The following is an 11,083-nucleotide window of genomic DNA, read 5'->3' as shown; positions in this document are numbered from 1 at the left end:
GGAATGCCAGATACAGAGAGACTTACAGTGGGTTCAGCTTCACTCTTCTCACACTTCTCTTCTCCCACCCCAAGCACCCTGAAAGGTTAGCCCTTGTCTTTTATAAAGCATGACCAATAGTTCTCCTGTTTACACTATGTCCCATCAAGAAAGTTTTGGGTGGACACTGATGTCATTAAAATGCTCATTCTGTATTTTATTCCCTCTCCTGTTACTTTGAGAGCATGCTGGCACTGACTTGGAGGCTGTTGGCATTTATTGCTCCTTCTGTAAGCCACATGCATATGTCTGTCACCTCTCTGTGGGCTCCTTCCACTGAAGCTGAAAAGCGAGAGCAGTTTCGAGCTTGACATTATGATGTCTCTCTGATTTCTAGGAAATGGAGGAGGGGCAAAAGGTAACGGGCTTTTTGCTTCAGCACTTGTTTTCCAACCACTGGGCATCTAGAGGAATGTTCCTCTCTAGTGCTTCCAGAGTGGGGGAGTCCTAAAACTCCCCTAATCCTTCAAATTCATTTGCTGTTTCTGTAAAGTCCCAGTTTCTACCCTGCTCAGAGGCTGGGGAGCAGAAGAGGTGAGGAAGATGGCAAGTGAATTCTTGCTCCTCTGTGAGAACACTTCTGCTGAGAGATCTTAGAAGTTCACATGCAGCTGGAAGGGGGACACAATCACTTCTCAATGTGCATTAGTCAGCATCCTTCCATGGGCTTATGTCCCATTGCCACAGCTCTAAGGCCAGTCTGGCTCCTGTGGCCTGTAGCAGTCTGGGGGTGCCACTACTTCCTACATCCGTGGTACTATTGGCTCTTTATTTTGGGATTGTCTGACTGAACTGGGTTGACTGGCTGTCACTAAAGAACCCCTTTCACTCGTTCATCCCTGTGCGCGTGGACATGGAGGGTGTCCCTGTTGTACCTACGTGCATGCATGTTCTCCAGGTTTTTCCTCTTCCAGCCTCAAATCCCACAAGGGGGCAGCAGTCTGCACGCCTACAGCACATGTGTCGCCTTAAATTGTGATTCGCCTTGTACAGAAAATAATTGGCACCCACCGATGCTTCCAGCATGTTCTTCGCCTGCATCTCAGGGTTGGATCTGGTAATCCAGCTTCAGAAGGTTTTGCTGCTGCCTGCTTCCCACACAAGCTGATATCTGGGTCATAGGGTCATAGAATGGACACAGAGTGGGGTGTTAAAACTCAACCAGTCCCAACCCTCTGCCATAGGCAAGGACACCTTCCGCTAGACCAGGTTGCTCCAAGCCACGTCCAACCTGGCCTTGAACACTGCCAGGGATGGGGCAGCCACAGCTTCTCAGGGCAAACTGTGCCAGCACCTCAGCACCCTCACAGGGAAAATTTGTTTCCCAATATGTAATCTAAACCTACCCTCCTCCATGTGCTGCTGAGCAAGCAGTGCCGTTTGGGCTTGCTTCTGCCAGAGCTGACAACAGGAGGGAGTGCAAGCAGCGGCTGGTTTCCCATGGGGCACTGCGGGGGAGCAGCAAGCCGCCCTGGTTTGCAGGCACCCGTGGGAGCAGGGCTGCAGGCTAGTCCCGGTGCCTGGCTCTGCTGCGTGTTTCCTGGCAGGGATTTAATCCCTGGCCCGGGGGAGCGCAGGGAACCCTCCTTCCCGGAATGCCCACACAGGCGGCGCCCACCCCCAAGCAGCAAGGAGCCGCAGGCCGGCGCCGGGCCACCACCACGTGCAGGAGGCGCGCCACGCCCCGCGCAGCCCATTGGAAGATCACCGCCGCCAATCAGCACTCACGGCCCGCCCCTGCCAAGCTTAAAGGACGGCCACGACGGCCAATCCAAGATCGGGGCGAAGGCCAATCAGCTGTGAGGGCGGTGGTACCGGTGTTCGCAGCGTTCCTGCGCCGCAGCCAATCAGAGCGCGGGTAGGGGGGGCGGCAGGCGGAAGTTTGATTGCGTGCGGGTCACCTCAGGGACGGGGAAGGTGCGGGGCGGGGGCTGCAGGGAGGCGGCGGGGTTCTGGGTGTGGGGTGTCCCGTGGCGGCCGGGGGTCGCCTGTGGGTCCCGCCTGTCTCCGGCAGCCTGCCCCTGGGGTTGGAGAGGGGGTCTCTCCGTACCGGTTCGGGTGGCTGAGCGTGGCTGGCATGGCCTATCCTACCGGTGGGAGCCGCTGGGACCCGCTGGCTAGGGGAGCCGTGTCCTGCGCCGTCAGGGGAAGGGGGATCCCAGTGCAGGGGAAGGGAATAGCCCGGGGGGAGGGCCCTGCTCTGTAGGGCTGGGGGAACGGGGACCCTGTGCTTAGGGCGGGGGGAGCATCCTCACAGAAGCTGGGTCTGTAGCTGCGGACTCCGTGGCAGGTGGGACCCATGGCTGTGGGGCCGGAGCTGCAGCGGGGTGGCAGGGGTTTGGCACAGGGACAGCAAGAGCTTCCATGCAGTGCCCCATATATGTCTATCTAGGATATCTTCTGGCTTGGGGGTTGCCCCGCAGAGGGGACTCCTGCACTGGGACTGGCTGCGGGGTGCACTCACCCCAACATACCTGATCCACCTCTCCCCGCAGATGGCCCAGAGGCTGGCGCTTCGGCAGCTGCTGTCCCTCGCCCCCAGGGCGCTGCCCCCACAGGCCCCTGCGGCACGCCACAGTAGGGCCTTCAGCGCCTCAGCAAACTGCAAGAGCACCTTCAATGTGCAGGATGGCAGCGACTTCCAGGACCGGGTGGTGAACAACCCCAAACCTGTTGTGGTGGACTTCCATGCACAGTAAGTTCCCCCCCATGGCTGTTGTGCCCCTCTCTGCCATCCATCACACATGCAGGTGTGCCTTTCTGCTTTCCTGACACAGTGCAGAGAAGCAAGTGTGTGCAAGGGCTCCCCAGGCTGTGGAGCTGCTGACCACCCTGCTGAGCATCTGGTGTTAAAAGGTGCTTTTGTTCCTACAGCACAGTCCATAGAGGGCTCACTCGTTTGTTGAGTTGCACCACTGTAGGTGTAGCTACACCCTGCGGGAGCATAAAACACAAGTGCCAGGAAGGCGTTCCTCAGAGCAGCATAACTGCAACTCCCAAGTGGTTGGGTGCCACCCCAACTGGTGTTGCATCATCCTGCAAATGGCACCTCAAGAAAAAGCTCTGATGTCCCCTTTGTGGATTAAGTACCCTCTTTAAAACACTGATATGAACAGCTGTGGAATAGCACTGCAGTTGGTTACCCCTGCACTGTCACGTTGTGCTTTTCCAGATTTCTACGCTGTGTGTTCTTGAGGCAGGGCGCTTGACTGTAAATGCCCTTAGGAATTAGTAACAGCCCCGTGATGCCAACAGCAGCATTCGTCATCGATAAAAACACTGTCATCCTCTTGCCAGTAAAAATATTCCTAGATGTTATCTGCTGGATTAACGATACTGATTATCTTTGTTTTCTCATGTATTTCCCTAGTCCCACAGTGCTGTCATGTGAGCCTGTTGTGGTTGATCCTGGGCAAGCAGAGTATGAAACAGCCCCAAAACTGCTTCTTTAAATAGACCAAACTGACAAACCAAAACAAACGTTAACCAGGATCAGCCAGAGAGGAGAGGACAAATAATTGAAAGCCTGAAACCTGATGCAGAGGGAGGCTGAGGAGGAGCAGAGTTTAGCAGAGCTCCCGTTTTAAAAGAAAAGGGCACTTAGAGCTTTAACTTACATTTTGCTTGGGCTGAGTAAGTTCAAACCATCGTAACTGATGCTGTTAGAGGCTGCAGGGGATGTTTTCTGTGTACAAGCCTCACAAAGTCTTATGCTGTTGCACTTGGTTTAGCATAAGTGGTCTCTCCTCGAACACATGGATACCTCTGTGAGTTTTGCAGCTAAAGGGAATTTCTGTAGACCCTGCAATGAGTGTGGAAGGGAAATCTATGATCTGATAATTGGCAGAAGTTGATTTGAGTGTTGCTGCTACCCCTGCACCCAGCAGCAACACTGGCTCCAGGGCAGCTTTGTGGGCAGCAGGATCACAGCTCTCCACGTACCCACCAGTGAGGACACAAAGCAGGGTTGGGATAAACGGCTGAGAAGAGGGGCAGGAGGACCGCCCACCAAGGCTGGCAGGGCAGATTATGGTGTGATCCAAATGACATGAAAAGCACCACGAATGCTGAATGGTGACCTCTTCTTCCACTCAGCCCCACCGCCACACACACAAAATTCTTTCACAGTTACTTTGTGGAACTGTGGTTTGGGCATGGTGTTTCCAGGCTGGCTTTTGAATGGAGGCTGCTGTGCTCCCCTCCTCTAATGTCCTCTCTGTTCTTTCTCCATCAGATGGTGTGGCCCCTGCAAGATCCTAGGCCCCAGGTTAGAGAAGATGGTGGCCAAGCAGGAGGGGAAGGTGCTGATGGCCAAAGTGGACATCGATGATCACACGGACCTTGCTATTGAGTACGAGGTAGGAGCTGGAAGAGCACAGACTTTCTTCTGCTGGTAGTGCAAAGAAGGTCCCTTGTTGGGGTGAGGTGTGCGTGGTGTGAGGAGGGGAAATTCAGTGCCTGTAGGTTTCTGATCTCTCTGTTCACTCATCAGTAGGTGGAGTTTACTGCTTGGCCCTGCTGCAGCTCTGCCGCTCATGTTCAGCATCTCCCCACCTCTAATTCTGCAGAAAGGTGTCCTCTGGGCCTTGCAGGCGTCTGTCAACATGAATGTTTGCCTGGCCTCAAGGAGCCTGCAGCATACACAGCATTGTACTGCAGGCATGGGCTGCTCAAGTGCAGGGCAGGAACATGAATTAACAAGCCCCAATCTGCTCTGCCCTGAATGTGGTTTGGCTCTTCATGCAGCCAGCCCTTCCTTGTGCAGAATTTCTTGCTTGGTAACAGTGTCCCATCCTCAAGCCACAGCACAAGGAGACACCATGTTTAGACAGGTAAAAGCCAGGTCAGAGGACACACATAAGCAACAGGAACATGCATCTTGCTGTTGGCAAGCACAAGCCTTAGTGCTTACACTAGTGCTTTACACGCCTCTTAGGTGTGTTTCTGTTCTGTCGTGCTTCCAGGATAGAGCAGAGTGACTGGAGAAGAAGCTCTGGTTTACATGATTGTGTCAATCATTAGGTAGTCTAAGAAGTGTAAAAGCTTCTCTGACAACTGTGCTCGCTTATGTTGTCTCTCCTTGTAAACAACTCAGTCTGCGGAGTCCAGGCATCCTGTTGCTGTATTTTACAGGGAAGAAAACACTTAATTCCCACTCACATATGGAACTGCTCTCCCTCTGCAGATGAGTCCTAGGGCTGAGGCTGGTACAGGAAGCTCCTCAAGCTGCCCAGCAAAGTGTCCTGAGCAAGCTGCCACGTTCTTCAGCCTGGAGGAGACACTCTGTGCCATTCCCACACCCTGCTGAGCCAGGAGGAAGTGGAAACAGCTTGTTCCCTCCCACTCTTTCCCAAGGAGACCTTTCTGCTTGTGCTGTGGTGGCGTATCCACGCAGCTGGTGCCCACAGTCATGATTTGCAGTTCCCACAAGCTGAGCATGAAAGCCTTAGGTGCTTCTCTTGGGGGTGGTGTACTGGCAGAGATGCTTCAGGCCAAGGAAGATGGGTGCTGGCTCCTGAGCAGGGCTGTGTAGCTCAAGGGCAAAGGTGAAGAGGGTGAAGTTGTTTCAGTGGTGGTCAGAAAGTTAGTAAATCCTAGTAGATGCAGGCAAGGCTCTTGTAGCAACCATCCTAAGAAGAAAATAAGAAAGATTATTAGCTCAATTTATGTATTGTTTTAAGCCTTCCAGTAGATGTGATTGGCTGGGATTGCAAGAGGATAATCACAGATGGCTGGAAAACGGCAGAGTGTGTATGTGAAGAAAGGTCATTAAAAAGAGGCAGGAAATTCCCAAATTGCACAGGTTTGACACTGTGTGTTCCCACTGGATGGCCAAGGAACACCAGCACAGCCTGCTACGTACATGCATTTGTCTGCAGGCTCTGCCTTACAGCCCTGGTGATACAGGTGCAGGCAGCATTGAGGCTGCTGGCAGGCAAGGGCCAGCTTCCAGCAATTTGTTCTGGAGCATCATGGAATCGTAGAACAGTTTGGGTTGGAAAGGACTGTAATACCATCTAGTCCCTGCCATGGGCAGGGATGCCTCACACTAGACCATGTCACCCAAGGCCCTGTCCAGCCTGGCCTTGAACACTGCCAGGGATGGAGCATTTACCACTTCTTTGGGCAACCTGTTCCAGTGCCTCATCACCCTCCCAATAAAGAACTTCTTCCTTATATCTAATCTGAACTTCCCCTGTTTAAGTTTGAACCCATTACCCCTTGTCCTACCACTATAGTCCCAGATGAAGAGTCCTTCCCCAGCATCCTTTAGGCCCCCGTCAGATACTGAAAGGCTGCTATGAGGTCTCCATGCAGCTTCTCTTCTGCAGGCTGAACAGCCCCAACTTTCCCAGCCTGTATACAAACATGATGAAGATTTTGGGTTTTTTTGTTTGCTGCATCCTCTGCTCTGAGTGATGTGCGTGTCTGGTTTTGACCATAATCTCCATGGCTAACCCCCATCCCTAGGTAGTGTCTGTGAGCAGAACAGCTGCAAACAGATAGGGGTAAAGGATAACTGTTTGCTTTGTTCTTCATAGTTTAGGCCATCCTTTTCAAGGCAGGAGTTTGGCTCATGCGCTGGGCATGGGCTTGGTTGTGCTTCATCTTCTGGAAAGTTACCACTTGAGATGTGCGCATAAGGGCTGATGGGAAGACAAGAAGTTGACATCAAAGAGGGACCAAAGACAGTGTTTGGGGGAGATCAGGATAACCAAAGGTGGTATTTGAGATGGATCAGGAAAGATTTAGTTGTTTTAAAATCATTCCACTGGGGACTGGGCATCTGCAGGCTGAGAAAGCTTTTGTTTCAGGGGGCTTCAGCATCCACGACTTCTCCACAAGCTGCCAGGAAGTCTCTTTCCATCCATGTCCACACATGCAGCCCCCAGCTCACTACTCAATTGCACAACGTCCTCTTCAGCAGCCTCCTCACCACGGGGGGAAGCAGGGCAAGGGGACAGACCCCCTGGAAGAGCTGAGGAATGCCGGCACATTCCTTCTCTTGGCTCTGAGCCCTCCCCGCTTAGCACAGAGCGGGGACACGCTTCCTGCGACTAGAAATGTCCCCGGCGCCTTTCCCTGTCCGGTTATGCCCAGCACAAAAGTTCTTTCTCTGGGGATTCCTCCTTTTATCTAACACCTTTCATCTCTGGTCGTGGCCTTTCTCTGCTGCTCCAGCCCGCTCCTCACCTCTGACCCCAGAGCAGAAAGGGAGAAGGAATACTTTTGTTTAATCTGCCGACTCTTAAAATTCTTTAGATTCATCTCTTGCTTTGGCCTGTTGCCTGTGTGCATGGCTGCTGGAAAGGGGCAGCCCCTTCTCTAGTAGCTCAGGGGAGCTGCTGGATACAAGGATGGTCATTCAGCAGCAGAGCTTGATCCGATGTTATGCCTTATTCTGAAGCCTGGGTGAAATCCTTCTCGCTGCTCCATTGTGTGACATCCAAGCTTGTATAAAAGCCCCAGTTTCAGATGGAAGAGAATTCCCTTGGAACGAGTGCTGCCAGGAATAGCCTGGATGGCCCCATTTATTTATCTCTGGTCAGCACTGATCAAAAGCAGCCTGACTTTTTTCTCTATAAATGCTCTTGAGGGAGGATGAGGGTTTGTTTAGGTTCAGTACAGATGGGACCCAAAAAAAGAAGGGGGGGGGTGGTGGAAAAGGGCAGCAACTTTGCATTCTAGAAATTCCCATGACATTTGCTTCTTGAGCTGCAAATAGCGTGTGCTCCGTTAAGAGGCTGCCCTTGCTGCAGCCAGTAGGAAGGAAGATGTCAAAAGTGGCGTGTTTTCTGGGCAGAGGCAAGTTGCTCAGTGCCCCTGGTTCTCAGCCAGCCCCAGACCCGCTACCCCTTCTTGGGGTTTGCTGCCTAGCACGAAAAGGGGAAGAGAAGGAGGGACAGAGGTTTGTTGTGTGCAGCTCCTGGGTGCGCTGCTCAGCACTCAGAGCCCTGTAACTTTGCATTAGCTGCTTCTCCATAGTGCTTCAAATAGCCCCTTGCTCCTCACTCGGGCTGCAGTGTCCTGGTCCTTGCTGTTGCTGGTTGGGCATACAGGTGTTTTGGATGGAACTGGGCCAACTCTGTTCATTATTAACCCACTTTGCAAACTAGAGGGAGGCCCAGTGGAGGTTTGCTCTTCTCAGGGAGGGAGAGACCAGCTGAGTGCAGTGCTGGTACCATCCTTTTTCACCCCTAAAATCACAACGGAACATGTTGATGGCACCATTGCCAGTGCTGGGGCCTGAGCTCTCTGGATCCACTCCCACCAGTCACTAGGAGGAGCTGAAGATCGTGTGTTGAAGCAGTCCCGGTGCTCCCATTCCTTCAGATGAGACTCACAAGCCCTGGAGGACAGACTGCAGCAGCCACGCTGGACTGGCCGGGTGGGAAGGAAAGCACAAAATATCCCTTTCATCTGAGGCTCCTGGTGGGAGGAAAGCCAGCCTTCTGGCGGGTTTCCCAAGGAAGGATTTGCAGACCCTTGTTGGTAGCAGGGCTGGCAGCACACATGGGAAGGCCCTGCAGGCTAGTGGGGAGGCAGCAGGCAAGATAAGGATGTGTTTTGGGGGAAGGCTTTGCAGAGATACGGGCACTGTGGGGTCACAAACATGACCAGATCTCTCTTGCCACAGCAGCTCTCTTGAGCTCTTGTTGCTCCTTTCTCAGTCGTGTCCCTGGGGTCTTTTCTGTCACTGGTCATCCAGCAAGCCCCTGGGGATTGTTGTCATTTCTGCTGCTGTCCTCTTGGATAATTCCAAGAAAACTTTGGTTTTGGCTAAAAAAGCAGTGCCCAGAGCAGGACTCACTTTGGTCAGAGGAGCTTTATCTCTTCCTAGCTAATTGTCAGGGATCCACAGTGGACACTGTACTGGTGTGTGACCAGAAAAGGAAGGATGGGTCGGAGGGGGCTGTCATTACCATGACAGGATGGGGCAGGAAATCTGCCTGTGCAATGATGGGGGGGAGGGATGCCACTCCTCTGGCCCCAGTCCTGTCTGCATAAGAACACGGGTCAAGTCTGAAACCGCCCTGGCCATAAAATGTCCAAAGGTCGTCATGTCTGAGGGGTGTCCTGGTAAAAGACTGGGTTTGTTTGCTTATGATAGGACAAAAAGGAAGGAGAAGAGGAATTTGTACTGGAGAAGGGAGAAAAGCTTTGCTTTGTTTTTACGTTAGCTTTGGGTTTGTCTTTAACATTTTGGGCCTTATTTAAAGTTGAAAAGCTGCTCAGCCTTGACTTAAGCAGTGCAGAGATGAAGCCACAGGGAGAGGAGGAACATGGAGCTCAACTGGCCTGGTTTTGAGAGCAGACACGTCACTCCTGTAGCCACTTCTTTGGAGCTCCATGTGGGGCCCAGGCCCAGCTTCTGCTCACCCGTGTCTCCCTGTTTCCCTTGCCCATAGGTGTCAGCAGTGCCAACTGTGCTGGCTATGAAGAACGGAGACGTTGTGGATAAATTTGTGGGGATAAAGGATGAGGATCAGCTGGAGGCATTCCTCAAGAAACTCATCGGAGCCTGAAGTGAAAGGGTGGCTGTACCTCTGCCTCCAGACACGTCCACATTGTGCATTCCTTGCCTAGGAGACTTGAGGGGCACGTGAACGGCCTGCCTTGTACAGCCTGGGGTTTTCTTCTGGTTTGGGGCTTTTAGGAGATGGACAGTGTTCTAATCCTTCCCTCCCACCCACTCCTTCTCTTGAGCAGCAGTAGTTGTAAAGGGCACTGAGGAGCAGGGCTGCTTATTCTCAAAATGGGGAATGTGGCTGGAATTAGCCTGTGTTTATCAGCAAAGAGCTGACGTGCAGAACTGCCGCTGCTGAGTTCAGGGGAGGAATGTTTTCCTCTTTGCTTAGTATCTGATAACCCAGAGCAGAGGGCAGCTGCTCCCTGCAAGATGTTGGTACATACCTGCCCTGGGTGGGTTTGTTTAAAGCTGAGAATGCCTCTGCCTTGTCTGTGAAACCTGTCTGTGTCCCTCTGTCCTCGTGTTGCTGGGACAGGTACAACTCCCCCACAATTCCATAGGCTCCAGTCATAATTTTATAAGAGAAAATAGGGAGAAGTATTTTATGGATCTCCTTTTATATGTCTGTAATAAAGAGAGCTTTATCAGTTGCTGTTGTCTAGCTGGAGAATAAAACTTGATTCTTGGAAATCACAGGGAAGTCCCTTATCTGTCCAGAGAGGCGAGAGGGAGTATCGGCACCTCAGTGGCTGGTTTGTGATGGTGGGTTGGGAGAGCACAGGTTATGACTTGATCCCTACTAAAAAAGAAGGCACAGAAGAACAAACAAGTGGGTTACTTTCACAGGGCTTTCAGTGCTGCTTCTAGGATCCCCTTTGGGTGCTGCTCACTCCAGGATGCCAGAGGAAGGACTTGCCCCCTGCATGCAGAGTAACAGCGGCTCCTTGTGCACAGAGCCAGAGCTGTGCTCACTCCCCTGTGTTTTTCTCACTCCTTTCCTGCCTGTGGACCCTGAGAGACTCCCTCTCCCTTGTGTGAATGATTAAATCTGTTCATCCAGGTGAGCCTTGCCAACAGGCAGCCTTTTCACTTTAATAGCCCTGACCTTCAGACTGAGGGAGCAGTGTGTGCTTGTATTGTGAGCAGCCTTCAGCCCTTCCCGTCTCCTCCCTATATACACCTGTTTCCAGTCAACCTGGCTTCTGAGTGCTCCCAGCCTCCTCCTGTGCTTGTAGGCAGAGTACAGCACCAGGACTGATGCCCACTGTGGTGCTTATTTCCAGTTTGCTTATCTAAGCCACATGAGAACATTGTAAGTGCTTAATCACCAAGTACAGGCTGCTTTTTTTTTTTCTCTTTCCCCTTTTTTCTCTGCTTCCCAGCTTCTGTTTCCTTCAGTCACTCTTAAACCTGCTTTGGCTCTGCTCCATTTCACCGCCCTAGCACAGCTTGTTATGAGAGGTGAGGCCATTTTCTTCTGCACCTCTGCAATAACATTTTATGACCTTTGATGAAGCAGGGGAGTGGTGATCCGTGTCCTGCTGCAGCCACAGTGCTGCAGGCATTGCTCCT

General features: G+C 52.3%; 1 protein-coding gene across 1 annotated transcript; it reads left to right on the top strand.

The window, feature by feature from the left end:
* Positions 1–1,886: 1,886 nt before the first annotated feature.
* TXN2 (thioredoxin 2) lies at positions 1,887–10,161 on the top strand. Its single transcript, XM_062602738.1, has 4 exons — positions 1,887–1,956; positions 2,535–2,734; positions 4,274–4,397; positions 9,450–10,161. Exons 2-4 carry the CDS (start codon positions 2,535–2,537, stop codon positions 9,564–9,566), a joined length of 441 nt encoding a protein of 146 aa, XP_062458722.1. The 5' UTR covers positions 1,887–1,956; the 3' UTR covers positions 9,567–10,161.
* Positions 10,162–11,083: the final 922 nt, after the last annotated feature.

The sequence above is a fragment of the Pezoporus occidentalis genome, unplaced genomic scaffold (genome assembly GCF_034315485.1).
Source record: "Pezoporus occidentalis ecotype Australia unplaced genomic scaffold, CSIRO_AGI_Poc_V1 ctg78, whole genome shotgun sequence".
In the NCBI taxonomy this organism is placed as follows: domain Eukaryota; kingdom Metazoa; phylum Chordata; class Aves; order Psittaciformes; family Psittacidae; genus Pezoporus; species Pezoporus occidentalis.
Note: the sequence above shows the minus strand (reverse complement) of the source record. Positions and strands in the feature narration are given on the sequence as shown.